The 15,029-nt window shown below is 44.6% G+C and overlaps 1 protein-coding gene across 1 annotated transcript; it reads left to right on the top strand.

Annotated features, from left to right (window-relative positions):
- Positions 1-1,055: 1,055 nt before the first annotated feature.
- On the top strand, positions 1,056-15,029 carry cyp21a2 (cytochrome P450, family 21, subfamily A, polypeptide 2; the record flags this gene model as incomplete). Its single annotated transcript, XM_083644981.1, is given in 13 exon segments — positions 1,056-1,188; positions 1,444-1,602; positions 1,793-1,882; positions 1,971-2,125; positions 3,050-3,145; positions 4,779-4,889; positions 4,997-5,083; positions 7,560-7,643; positions 8,647-8,760; positions 8,870-9,036; positions 14,577-14,590; positions 14,593-14,679; positions 14,770-15,029. Coding segments are annotated over 13 exon segments (1,557 nt in total).

Below are 15,029 nucleotides of genomic sequence, written 5' to 3'. Positions count from 1 at the left end.
TATGGTGTGGATCATACAGTCTATATGGTGTGGATCATACAGTCTATATGGTGTGGATCATACAGTCTATATGGTGTGGATCATACAGTCTATATGGTGTGGATCATACAGTCTATATGGTGTGGATCATACAGTCTATATGGTGTGGATCATACAGTCTATATGGTGTGGATCATACAGTCTATATGGTGTGTAGCATACAGTCTATATGGTGTGGATCATACAGTCTATATGGTGTGTAGCATACAGTCTATATGGTGTGGATCATACAGTCTATATGGTGTGTAGCATACAGTCTATATGGTGTGGATCATACAGTCTATATGGTGTGTAGCATACAGTCTATATGGTGTGGAGCATACAGTCTATATGGTGTGGATCATACAGTCTATATGGTGTGTAGCATACAGTCTATATGGTGTGGATCATACAGTCTATATGGTGTGGATCATACAGTCTATATGGTGTGTAGCATACAGTCTATATGGTGTGGATCATACAGTCTATATGGTGTGTATCATACAGTCTATATGGTGTGGATCATACAGTCTATATGGTGTGTAGCATACAGTCTATATGGTGTGTAGCATACAGTCTATATGGTGTGTAGCATACAGTCTATATGGTGTGGAGCATACAGTCTATATGGTGTGGAGCATACAGTCTATATGGTGTGGAGCATACAGTCTATATGGTGTGTAGCATACAGTCTATATGGTGTGGATCATACAGTCTATATGGTGTGGATCATACAGTCTATATGGTGTGGAGCATACAGTCTATATGGTGTGGATCATACAGTCTATATGGTGTGGATCATACAGTCTATATGGTGTGGATCATACAGTCTATATGGTGTGGATCATACAGTCTATATGGTGTGGATCATACAGTCTATATGGTGTGGATCATACAGTCTATATGGTGTGGAGCAGCTTTCTACCCCGGCGATGCGTGCGCATTTATGAGATGACCTTGCATAGAAAGCCGTCTATAAAGGAGCCAGCAGAGAGATGGAAAGCTTGTTGAATTGGGAAACAGCACTAAGACACAGAATGGCTCTAGAAATATCAGTGATCAGTGTGGTAGCTGTGCTAGTGGTTGTAGTGCTGGTGACATTATGGATCTACATTTCTGGACAGAGAGACAGATCCATACAGGGAGATCACAAGGAAACGAAGTCTACAGGTAGCCATCTACTTTTCTTTTCAATCCAATTTGATATTTATTGCTTTATTAGCTTACTTGAAATCACCACAAACATATGAATGTGACAGATATTCAACACAACCTGATCTACTGGACTCAATTACTAATCAACTTTCTGCTTTTTTTTTTTTTTTTATCTTTGTCTCTCTTAACTCCTCAATGCAGTAGTTGAATCCAAACTACTGCAATATCTCTATCAATTTCTTCCCCGCTCCGCTTCTCCTTCCCTCCCAGGTCCTCCTTCCCGCTCCGCTTCTCCTTCCCTCCCAGGTCCTCCCGGCCTCCTTCTCTTAGGCAATATGATGGAGCTGACACACGACCACCTGCCCATCCACCTGACCAACCTGGCACGACGCTATGGAAGCATCTACCGCCTTAAATGTGGCAAAACTAGTAATCAGTCAATTTCAGATTCCTGCATTTGACCTCATTGATAGATTTTGACAGAAATAACGCGACTCAGGGCTTTTAGAAAATGTATATACTGTATGTCTTATCTACAGTACTGTATATGTCTACATTGGGACTCTCCATGGTTTCAAAACCTGTTATTAGTTTGTATTTTGGTTTTGGTTTTCTTCAGCTATGGTGGTGCTTAATAGTAGTGAAGTCATCAGAGAAGCACTGGTCAAGAAATGGTCAGACTTTGCTGGGAGACCACATTCTTACACAGGTAAAGAACTCAAACATCTTCTGCGAAATTTTGAGCCCCACAGTGTTATGGATACATGATGGTGTTGTCCTCTACGTACCTGTGTCAGGAGATCTTGTGTCTGGGGGCGGGCGCTCCATCTCTTTGGGCGATTACAGCGAGGAATGGAAGGCACATCGCCGTCTCGTCCATGGTGCTTTGCAGCGCTGCTCCCAGCGCTCTTTGCATGATGTCATTGAGAGACAGGCGCTGCACCTGCGACAGGTACAGAACAGGAGACACTCAGTGGGAACAGATAGCAAGACAGCATCAATAAGTAGATCATGCAAAGAAAGTAATAGCCTGACATGGAAAAGGAGAGATCCAGACAGCTTTACCATTCCACTCTATCATCCCAAAAGTTGGGTATTTTCCAAAATGGTCCCATAAACAAATAATAATAATAGTAATAATAAACTTTATTTATATAGCACATTTCAAACATAAAATCCAATCAATGTGCTTTACAGAAAGATAAAATAGTGAGATAAAATGTCAGCAAAACACACAAAACAAAACATGTTAGTGGTAAAATGAGAAAAGCATAAAAGCATAAAAATGAATGACGGGAAATATGGTACAAATTAAAATAAGTGAAAATAATGGTTCCTAACAGAATGCCCTTTTATAGAGGTAGGTCTTCAGATTTTTCTTAAAAATATCAACGGAAGAAGAAAGTCTGATTTCTAAAGGAAGGTTATTCCACAGTCTAGGGGCATAGGAACTAAAAGCAGCCTCTCCATATGTTTTAGTTCTACACAGTGGAATACATAATTGGAGGGAATCTGCGGACCTCAGGGCTCTGACAGGAACATATTTAGATACGAGGTCATTAAAATAGACAGGGGCAAGTCCATGCATGACTTTAAAAACCAATAAGAGCACCTTAAAATCAATTCTAAAATCAACCGGCAGCCAGTGTAATGATTTTAAAACAGGAGTAATATGATCACATTTCTTCGGGTTTGTGAGTATTCTGGCTGCTGCATTTTGAACCAATCTAAATTTATTAATAACTTTTTTTGGAACACCAGTAAGTAGAGCATTACAATAATCTAGACGACTTGTTACAAATGCATGGGTTTTAAATGAAATATTTAAAACAAGGATCTATTATTCATGGCTGAAAATGTATCTTTTACCATTTAGGTTTTGATGGACTATCAGGGCCGTGCTGTGGATCTCTCTGAGGATTTCACTGTGGCAGCCAGTAATGTCATCACCACTCTGGCTTTTGGAAAAGAAGTGAGTGTGTGTCCTCCCCTCAGCGCAGTGTGTACCCTCCCCTCACCACAGTGTGTACCCTCCCCTCAGCGCAGTGTGTCCTCCCCTCAGCGCAGTGTGTACCCTCCCCTCAGCGCAGTGTGTACCCTCCCCTCAGCGCAGTGTGTCCTCCCCTCAGCGCAGTGTGTCCTCCCCTCAGCACAGTGTGTACCCTCCCCTCAGCGCAGTGTGTACCCTCCCCTCAGCACAGTGTGTACCCTCCCCTCAGCGCAGTGTGTCCTCCCCTCAGCACAGTGTGTGTCCTCCCCTCAGTGCAGTGTGTCCTCCCCTCTGTGCAGTGTGTACCCTCCCCTCAGTGCAGTGTGTGTCCTCCCCTCAGTGCAGTGTGTCCTCCCCTCAGTGCAGTGTGTCCTCCCCTCAGCGCAGTGTGTGTCCTCCCCTCAGTGCAGTGTGTCCTCCCCTCAGCGCAGTGTGTACCCTCCCCTCTGTGCAGTGTGTACCCTCCCCTCAGTGCAGTGTGTGTCCTCCCCTCAGTGCAGTGTGTCCTCCCCTCAGTGCAGTGTGTCCTCCCCTCAGCGCAGTGTGTGTCCTCCCCTCAGTGCAGTGTGTCCTCCCCTCAGTGCAGTGTACCCTCCCCTCAGCGCAGTGTGTGTCCTCCCCTCAGTGCAGTGTGTCCTCCCCTCAGTGCAGTGTGTACCCTCCCCTCAGTGCAGTGTGTACCCTCCCCTCAACACAGTGTGTACCCTCCCCTCAGTGCAGTGTGTACCCTCCCCTCAGCACAGTGTGTGTCCTCCCCTCAGCGCAGTGTGTACCCTCCCCTCAACACAGTGTGTACCCTCCACTCAGTGCAGTGTGTACCCTCCCCTCAGCACAGTGTGTGTCCTCCCCTCAGCGCAGTGTGTCCTCCCCTCAGCGCAGTGTGTCCTCCCCTCAGTGCAGTGTGTCCTCCCCTCAGTGCAGTGTGTCCTCTCCCCTCAGTGCAGTGTGTCCTCTCCCCTCAGTGCAGTGTGTCCTCTCCCCTCAGTGCAGTGTGTCCTCCCCTCAGTGCAGTGTGTCCTCTCCCCTCAGTGCAGTGTGTCCTCTCCCCTCAGTGCAGTGTGTCCTCCCTCCGCGCAGTGTGTGCCCTCCCAGGAAATGAAAAGGAGAGTATTAGATGGAAAAATCTGTTTTTCATCAATGAACAGGGGCGGTTGGCTCGTGTGGTTCAGGGTCGGTTGGCTTGTGTGGTTCAGGGGCGGTTGGCTTGTGTGATTCAGGGTCGGTTGGCTTGTGTGATTCAGGGTCGGTTGGCTTGTGTGGTTCAGGGGCGGTTGGCTTGTGTGGTTCAGGGGCGGTTGGCTTGTGTGGTTCAGGGGCGGTTGGCTTGTGTGGTTCAGGGTCGGTTGGCTTGTATGGTTCAGGGGCGGTTGGCTCATGTGGTTCAGGGGCGGTTGGCTTGTATGGTTCAGGGGCGGTTGGCTCGTGTGGTTCTGGCAGTGCTTGGTTGCCTGGTAATGTTGAGAACTGGGCAAGGTCACTGTTTATGTTGCCCATCTTAGGAGTTTGAGTTATAAGAACCAATGTTTAAATTCATAATGTGTTGTGCAATGACACTGTTAGTGGACAGAGTATTTCAGGGGGTGGTATAATAACTTAAACCTGTTTTGTTCTATAGTATGACAAGAGTTCAGCGGAGCTGCAGCGTCTGCACAGCTGTCTGAATGACATTGTTGCTCTGTGGGGCTCCTCGTGGATTTCTGCTCTGGACTCCTTCCCATTGCTCAGAGTGAGTAGATGTTCACTTCACTATGATGACTATAAAGTACAGTGTGCACGAACAGCCACATTCAGAATAGGATTTCATAGATTATGTGATGTTCTCTCTTCTCAAAGAAATTACCCAATCCTCCGTTTGCCCGTCTCCTGAAAGAAGTGGCCAAGAGAGATGACATCATAATGACACACCTAAGCAATTACAAGGTTTGTAATAACAAATGCTACAAAGATACAGAAGGTTTCATTAACATTCACCAGATTTTTCCAAAAGTTCATATGCCATCTTGTTCAAGTCCCAGTTCAAGAGACAGGTCAAAAGTACCAGTAGATTGGCCTGGTGGTTAGAGGAAATCCTGTAAATGCAACTTGCAGCCAATGTGTCAAGACTCCAAACCCCGTCCTGCTGGTGTAGCAAATGCCTGACACATACACGTGTCTATAGTCTCGGTTTCCAGACGTTTGGTGAGCGGCGCCAACAGCGCCACCTAACCACCAAACGTCTGGGAATTTCACTGTCAAAATCTTTCTCTTCGAGCCCGGCGAGAATGGCCGGCAGCAGACACACCTACATTTATTATTAGAATTTTATTTGGTAGCGGCAATGCAATGTTTCATAGTTCCAATATAGAGCAAGACACTGATGTGCTGCAAAGAGATTTTATACCTGTTGTTTATTTTACAATAATTTTTCCTACCCGGAAGTGGTCCGCTTGCTACTGTGAACTTGTGTGAAGTCATCAGCCGGCTCTGTAACGTTAGCCTCGGGAGTCGGGCTTATCGCTGGGGGAAAGACCTCTAGCCGCCGGGGCCGGATGAAACACGTCCTATTAACAGGTTATGTTTGTTTCTAAGTGATTCATATGTTTCTCCGCAAATGCGGCGATGTTTTGCGAGACACCGGTTCTGCATGAGTGTCACTGCCCCCAGAAAGCAGGCCCGCCCACAACACTCATGATTGGTTCTCCGATGCAAGGCTTCCAACAGCACCACCTAACGTTATGAAAAGATTTAAATAGTAATATTCTCAGTCTTACAGTAGTGAAACGGATTGGGCTGAGTCTAACATGTCTATAAATCAATAAACTAATTGATTTTCAACCAACCCAAATTCTCTCATGTCACTCCCCTCTTCCGTGACCTTCACTGGCTTCCCATCTCGGCACGCATTCAATTCAAAACACTGGTTCTGGCCTACAGGGTAGTACACCAGACAGGCCCCCTGTACTTACAATCTATGGTCAGGCTCCAAATCTCTCACCGTGCCCTCCGCTCCGCCAGTGCGGGACGCCTCGCTCCGCTCATCCCGTTCCAACACGTTCTCACTCCGACCACGTAGCATATTGACGCTTTGTCCCGTCCCTTATGCGCCACTTGTTACTAACATGGTACCCTTGAGCGACCCATGAAACGACTTGGGCTTTCCGACTAAACTCAATGCAAACCCATAGAAGTCAACTTTGACGCTTATGGCAACTGCTCCCCCATCAGCCTAACTGCTCGCCCATTAGTCAACTGCTCCCCATTAGCGTCTGGGGGGAGGTTAGGTTTAGGCGTGGGAGGTGGGAGAGGTTAGGTTTAGGGTCTGGGGGAGGTTAGGTTTAGGCATGGGGTGGGAGAGGTTAGGGTTAGGGTTAGGGTCTGGGAGAGGTTAGGTTTAGGCATGGGGTGGGAGAGGTTAGGTTTAGGGTTAGGGTCTGGGAGAGGTTAGCTCCTCCAGACCCTAATGGGCGAGCAGTTGACTAATGGTGGAGCAGTTAGGCTAATAGGGGAGCAGTTGCCATAAGCGTCAAAGATGACTTCCATGGGTTTGCATTGAGTTTAGTCGGAAAGCCCAAGTCGTTTCATGTGTCGCTCAAGGGTACCATGTTAGTAACAAGCGACGCACAAGGGACAGGACAAAGCGTCAATATGCGATGCGCTCAGAGTGAGAACGGGTTGCCCGTTCGCGACTCTTCTCGTCCCTGGCACCACAACGAGCTTCCACCTTCGGTCAGGACGGCCGAATCACTGCCGATCTTTCGGAAAAGACTAAAGACACACCTTTTCAGGCTCCATCTGGGCCCTTCTTGAAACTAACTTCCTTCTCTCTCTCTCTGTCTTATAATAAAAAACAAAACAAAAACTAACTACTTACTAACTTAACTTTACCACTATTCCTTCAGATGTTGTAGTTGTCATAGACTGTGTTGCATAGTTGATTGCTCTATTGTTGACAAAAATGTGTTATTGTAAGTCGCTTTGGATAAAAGCATCTGCCAAAGAGTTAATGTGATGTAATGTAATGGCATAGCATTTCTGTGCAGTAAATTACCCCCAAAACACATTTAAATCCAAACATCAATGTGGCTCACCACGTGAAATCAACTAGGCCTAGTCACAATCAAAAGGCGAGTGAAGTTGAAACTCAATTCACTTGCATGAAAACACTTCTGCGTCATCTAGTCAACTTGGATCAATTATTATAGTGCAGAAAAAGAGGTAACACTGTGAGAAATATCAGACACCATCTGTCTGGGAAGCACGTGTTTTCAATTCAATCACATGTCCCATTTCAAGCCCACATTGATTTTTCCTTGTCTCAAATCATCAAAATAGTGAGTTGGATCAGCCAATCCCCACTCTGCTATTTCCTGCACTATTCATATTGACTAGTTGTTGTGTTGTGTTGTCCCATGTACAGTCACAAGACAAGACATCTGACGAGGCCATCACAGGCTGTCTGCTCGAGGGCCTGGACCAGCGTCACAGCACAGCAGATGGAGTGGTAATACATCTACTATACTGATACAGAAATATGAATTGTACTTCAATCCAATTTAATTTATACTGCCATGTACTACCTTCCCCCCTATTTTAGACTTTGATTTCCAATCCAAACTCACGTTCAAATGTATTGAACTGAAATGAACCAAAATCACACTGTCCCTTATACCAGGGGTTCCCAAACTTTTCCGACCAAGTACCACTACGTACCAAACCAGATTTCCCAGGGACCACTTCCACTACGTATATACTCCCCCCCATAAAATGAAATTTGCTGATTTAACCATGCAATAGCAGCAGAAAGGCTAAATAAAAATATAAGGCTACTAGCTGGTTCCAAATGGAGACACACGGGCAAGCACGCACGCACGCACGCACAAACGCACACACACACACACACACACACACACACACACACACACACACACACACACACACACACACACACACACACACACACACACACACACACACACACACAAATTTATTATAATAAAAGGTTTTATTAAATGCAAGTTCATAATTAAATAATTATTTTCTAGGGCTTTCTTACATACTGATTTTCCATTATATCCTTCATACCTTTGCAACCGACAACCGACAACACACACACACCTGCCAACATTAGGCTGTGAAAAAGAGGACCCCTTTGAAAATGTTTTTCCCCTCGCCAAAATTTTGCCTAACTTTGGAGTGTTATTTAGCAACCTTCCTGACAAACTAGCATGTCATGGTTGGTACAAATCGAAGGTCTTCTAGTTTCATATGATAGCAGAAACTTCACTTCGCTTTAACTGAGCCTGCTGGAGCCTCTGAAAGTAAATGTTCAAAATTGTGATATTTCCCAAATATCGCGATATTTCTGAAAATCGGCCCAATCCAGCTACTCCTAAGGGTTAATGTGTATGTAAAAACTGTTTTCTGTAAAAAACAACAACAATGCCTTAGCTTAGACTATCAAAAATAAATAACACTGGTGTACTGAATGTATGTATTGTCTCCAGCTCCTGACAGATACTCATGTCCACATGGCCACTGTGGACCTTCTCATCGGAGGGACAGAGACCACTGCAGCCTGGCTAAACTGGACTGTGGCATTCCTATTGCACAGACCAGAAGTAGGCTACAGCACATTGTCATAACATACCCAGCACATACCATATTCAGCAAACACTGACTGCATTTTAACTCAGTGCGTTTCTCTCCTCTCAACGCTTTCGTCTTCAGGTGCAGGGCAGGGTGTACGATGAGTTGCGTACGGTACTGGAGGGACGCTACCCAAAGTACAGCGACAGACACAGACTCCCTGTGCTGGGTGCTGTGATCAACGAGGTGCTCAGACTCAGGCCTGTAGCCCCACTGGCGGTGCCGCACAGAGCCGTCAGAGACAGCAGGTCAGCTGAGCTACAACAAGCAGTGCTACTGACACAGCATGCCACAAACAGAAACAGGGCAGTGACTGCAATACAGTTGACAACATGTAGAATTTACAGATGAAACGATAACCGGTTTTTAATGATAACTGTGATAAAGTTCCTTACGATAACCGTGATCAAATTCCTTACGACAACCATACACTTTGAAAAACATGGTAAATACTGTCCATCATCAACGAAATTTGGCAACTGTCTCCCAGATGCAGACGCGCAGCCTTGGAGAAATGATTTCAGTGAGTGTATCAATCCTTTTTCGGTCTGAGTTTTCAATATTAGACTTGGTGAAATGATTTCTGTGAGTGTATTAGTACTTTTTGAACATTTTCAGCACATTTTAACAATACCGTGATAATACTGATAACCATGATAATTTTGGTCACTATAATCGTGATGTGAAATTTTCATATGGTTTTATCTCTAGTAGAATTTAAGCAACATAGGTGGTGAGATGATTTGGATGTTGTTAGAAGCAGAAGGATTCATGGGTCTGACACAGAAACAACTAGGGGTGTCAAAAATAATCGATTATAAGATGCATCGCGATGCGGACGTGCATCGATTCACAAATGTCAAAAATGGATTACTGTATTAAAAAGATAAAAAAATAAAAAATCTAATAAAATATATTGGAAGTACATGCAGTTGTTTATTTTAATTATGGATCATAATACAATGCAATTCCAAATGCACTTTTATTTTAAAAGTAGCCACACAGTGAGAAAAAAGAAAGTGAGAAAAAAGAAATCATGTATTGGGGAAAAAAAGTGATGCATCGATTTAAGATGCATCGAGATGCATTGAGATGCATCGATAATCGTAATCGAATCGTAGCCCTCTGAATCGTAATCGAATCGAATCGTGAGGCCAGTGAAGATTCACAGCCCTAGAAACAACCCTCCTAGATTTTGCTCCAAAATGTTGTTTAGCCCATCGACAACTGCTTAGAAATGTCTGATGCCAGGCCAGTGTCAACGCTATGGAAGCACAATTTGGGGGGGGGGGGGGGGCGGGGGGATTTAAAACAACACTATATAACAAGGATTTCCCATTTGATGAAGTAGCCAGCCAACCAAACTAAAACCATGAGAAAAACACAAAGCAAAATAAACCTGGAACTCATCAGGATTCAGCCAGAAATGTAGCTAGCTTGAATGGGTTTGTGCATTACTAGTTAGTGAGTAAATTCAAACCTACCGGTAATAGGCTATATAGACTATTTCACAGCAAATCTACCTGAAGCGTTTAAAGGGACAGCTCACCCTAAAATCCAAAATACATATTTTTCCTCTCACCTGTAGTGCTATTTATCCATCTATATCGTTTTGTGTTAGTTGTCTGAGTTTTGGAGATATCGGATGTAGAGATGACTGCCTTCTCTCCAATACAATGGAACTGGATGGCACTCGGCTTGTGGTATTCAAAGAAACAACACCCGCTGCTGCCATCTAGTTCCTACAAAAGAAAATAGTTCCTACATGAAACTGCTCACAACAAAGTCTGTGGATTATCTTGAGTAACCGGCTCATGATTTCTGGAAAGAGACAATGCTGTGAGTTTTTCAAATGTATTTTTTGTGTTTCTTTGAGTACCACAAGCCGAGTGCCATCCAGTTCCATTGTATCGGAGAGAAGCCAGAAACTCTGCTGCCGATGGGCCCTATCTTGGTACAGGCCTTAGGCGCAAAAACTGGCGTTAAACGCAAAAAAAACGTGCCTTGCGCCTGCCTCGGGAAAAACGTGCCTTGCGCCTGCCTCGGGAAGATAGCAACATGGTTTTCGGCCCCGAAATGCGCTTTACGCCAAAGAGGCGTGGCACAGTGCCAGAATAGGCCAGAATGGGCGTTTCGGCCTTAAATACCGGCCTAACGATATCTTCCGCCCTGGCATTAATTTAGCACTTAGCGCTAGGGCTGCTCGATTATGGCAAAAATCATAATCACGATTATTTTGATTGATATTGAGATCACGATTATTTAACACGATTACTCATTGACATTGAGAACATCATGAATTTATTGAACATTGACACTGGCTTTTCTTTTTAACATTGGATGTCTTTGGATTTTAGATATAATTGAAAATAAATAAATAAATAAGTGAAAATAAATAATAAAAGTGCAAAGATTTAGAAATAAAATAAAAACTAAAATAAATATACAGTATATGTAGGCCTACTATGTTGCAGTGAACTGCCACAACCAACTGCAACTATTAATCTACATTCAATATGTTGGTAAACATCTGAACTAGTAGTCCTTAAACCTCAAATCTAACCAAATGAGAACGCTATTGAGTAACGTTCGTTTACATTACATCAAATTACTCATTTGGCAGATGGTTTTATCCAAAGCGACTAACGTTTAGGTTCATAATAGGCTATTGTTAATGTTTATCTGTCAGCTCGTTAGCTGTTGAATATGCGGTCGCATTGTAAAGAGTGTCCTGAATCGATGGCTGTGTTGTGGCAGGAGTAACTAGATGGGGCTTTCATTTAGCGTTATTTCTTGGTCATAGACCACTTTGTGAGTGGATTTCAAGTGATTAAACAGAGGGAGAGGTCGTGTTGCGGGCTGGTGCCACGACCGCGCATATCTTGACAGGTGGGTCAAAACTCGCATCGCAATTCCGTGCTGTATATTCGCATCGCTCTTGATGTGTAAGTTACACATCAGTTACACATCAAGAGCGATGCGAATATACAGCACGGAATTGCGATGCGAGTTTTGACCCACCTGTCAATCACAGCCACAGACTTGGAACAAACAGTGCAAGATATGATTATGCGCAGTGTAAGGACCTTTAAACTCGGTGAAACCATAGTGTTTCCACCCCACATACGTTGTTTCACCTCTCTTCTCGACCAGCGGCTCTCTTTCTGTGACTTCTGTCATCTTATTCTTGTGCTACCACGGAAATAAGCGGGGAGGAGAAACGTGCCGTGGCTCTTCACACGACAGTCATTCACAACTCGAGCTGGTGTGCTTTGGGCTTTGGGGGAGGGGCCGAGCAAAGGAAGGGGTGCGCTTGATTTACAACACAAGAAAGAACGAGAGAGACAAGCGCCGCAAAATCGTTTGATGTCGATTATCTTGTTTTCATAATCGTGGACAGCCCAAATCGTAATCATGATTAAAATTCGATTAATCGCCCAGCCCTACTTAGCGCTTTTCAAAACCAGGCCTATTCAGTGCGCCGGTTGCGCGGAGCTCTCCTCTGCCATCACTCTCTGTCCCCCCTCTCTCTCTCTCACTCCCTCTCTCTCGCGCATCAGACAGGCACAATGACTGATGGAAAAAAAGTTTGCTGGTTCTATTATTGTGCGTAATTGCGCGGACTCTCCTCTGCCATCTCACTCTCTGTCCCCCCTCTCTCTCTCACTCCATCTCTCTCGCGCATCAGACAGGCACAAAGCCACACATGTGAAATCTCCCAGTATGCATTGAGGCTAATCCGTTTGACAAGAAATAGCAACCAAATGAGCTTAACACGTTCACTGCCGTCGACGAGATATCTTGTCAAAAAAAATACAACGGTTGACTGCCGTCGACGAGTTATCTCGTCAAAAAAAAAAAAAAAATTTTGACGGTGGACGTGGATCAAACCCTTTTACATCTCCTATAAAAAATATGGGAGCTATTGAATGTGTTTAACCTATTTTACCGACCCACTAAGTGGCGACAGTGCTCTCCAGACGAGAGAAAGCCAAGCAAAGACAGCAGCGTGAGGAAGCCATTCTCATGAAAATGGATTGGCGAAAACACTTTCGCTTTCGCGCTGGGAGCTGGCGGTGGGGGATTGCAAATTTGCATAATAGATTATGGGTGCAACACACTTTGAAACACCAGCAGAAAGCCCAGAATCGCACGCAGCTTCATTCCAGCTGAGCTCACAACGAAAACGAACGAGCCCCATCCAGACTCGCCCAAAGAGCGGCCGCCAGCAGCCAGGCAGCACAGACAGCAGAAACTCGCTTGTGACACGCCCGCTGCAGAGCCACGGAGGGAGGAGGAGAACACACACGGAGGGAGGAGTTTGAAGGAGAGGGGGGTGGGGGTGGTGTTATGGAGGAAATTACTGTTCAGAACTATTGTTTAGATGTCTGATGTGTTACTGATGCCAAAAATATATGGTTAAAGTGACTGTTCTATCGAATTTCACAAAAAGGCATTTATCTCAACTTTCCTTTTCAGACGCTGAAACCATGCTGTATTCAACTGCTAATGCCTACATAACTACTAACTCTACAAACTAACTCTTTTAGACAGAGAAAGCACACATTCTATTAGTTCTTTTGAGATATTTTGTGTTCACAAATTCCTAGCAGAAAATAATCCTCTGCTCTTGAAAGATGAGCCAGAATCCTCAAAAAAACCCTTGGCAGAAGCTACCTACAGTAAAAAAAAAACTGTTGGCAGTGAATGTGTTAAATAGGGTAAGTGGTAGATCGAAATAATGTTTCTCTTAACACAACATGCAATTGTGGAACATTTCAATATTGGACAAAATTAAATCGCGAAATCAAAACACAACCCTATGTGAAACATATATGTAATCCAGGTGGTATATACTGTATATCCCTCGCAGATTTAACGTGATTTAGATGAGTGACAGCCATAACACGGTTCTACTGTGACTTCATGTGATGTTGCTCCAATAAGACTTGGCTTAGCCTACTTCACATTTACTTTTACAATAAAAACACATTTCTGCAATGACTTTACATAATGTAGGCTATATTTATGTGCATCATCCTACCTGTGCAGCAGGGGAGAGAAAACGATATCATTCTGGACAAACTTTCACCAATCTAATCTCATCATGACATATAGGATAGGCTATATTTTTCTAGCCAATGCGTTTAGAACATTCTTTTCACTTTGATCTTGCTATAGTGTAGCGTATTTACATGCTTGCAGTATTTAAACTGCAGTTAGATTGGTTTGAGAAGCATAATAATATGGAATAATAGCCTATATATGGAGACAGAGGGGGAGCTCAGAGCGCTTGGCTTTCTGACCGGACTGGATCGCTCCGTGGAATTGAGCTTAAAAGGGAAGCTTGTGATTCGTTTACTGCACTTCTCCAATGAGCAGATTGTGCATAATTTTACGCTTAAAAGGCGTGGTTATAATGCTTAAGGCCGCCTGTAGCACCGACACCAAAATATCAAGTGCGCTGGTCTACACCCACTAATCTGTGCTTCGCCTGGCACTAAGCGCAGTTTTTAGGCCGTTGCAACGATAGAGAAATAATATAGATCGGATAAATAGCACTGCAGGTGAGAGGGAAAATATGTATTTTGGATTTTAGGGTGAGCTGTCCCTTTAAGGACTGTGGTTCTGGCTGAGAAACTCTGATGTAAGTGAGCAGGTCTACACAAAGACCAGTTGTTTGGAGTTAAATTACTACTGCTCTGATTTGGAAGTATTCTTGCTAACTCCGTTACCTGCTATGCATTTCAACCTTATACAATCTCTACTCTGTATTGCACATGTTCAGTATTGCAGGCTATTTCATCCCAAGAACACTGTCATCATTCCTAATCTGTTCGGAGCACACCACGATCCTGCAGTGTGGACTGAGCCCGACCACTTCAGACCAGGTAGCTCCTGAGCCGCTGCAGCGCATTCCTTTCCCTTGGCTCAGCAGAGTTGAAATCAAGTGAACAGTAGCCACTCTCTGTCTGTTGCAGAGCGCTTTCTGGAGGGCGGCGGAGGCTCTGCGCGCGCACTGCTGCCTTTCGGAGGGGGGGCCCGGCTGTGCCTGGGGGAGTCTGTTGCCAAAATGGAGCTCTTTCTGTTCACTGCCTACTTGCTGAGAGATTTCCAATTCGTCCCTGCTGAAAGCGATGAGGCCTCTCTGCCAGACCTGAGAGGAGTCGCCAGTGTGGTGCTCAAGGTCAAGTCGTACACAGTTATAGCACGTCCCAGACCTGCTGCGGCCTCACATTAA

The sequence above is a fragment of the Poromitra crassiceps genome, assembly GCF_964638095.1.
Source record: "Poromitra crassiceps genome assembly, chromosome: 1".
In the NCBI taxonomy this organism is placed as follows: domain Eukaryota; kingdom Metazoa; phylum Chordata; class Actinopteri; order Beryciformes; family Melamphaidae; genus Poromitra; species Poromitra crassiceps.
The sequence above is the reverse complement of the archived record's forward strand: the minus strand, read 5'-3'. Positions and strand labels throughout refer to the sequence as shown.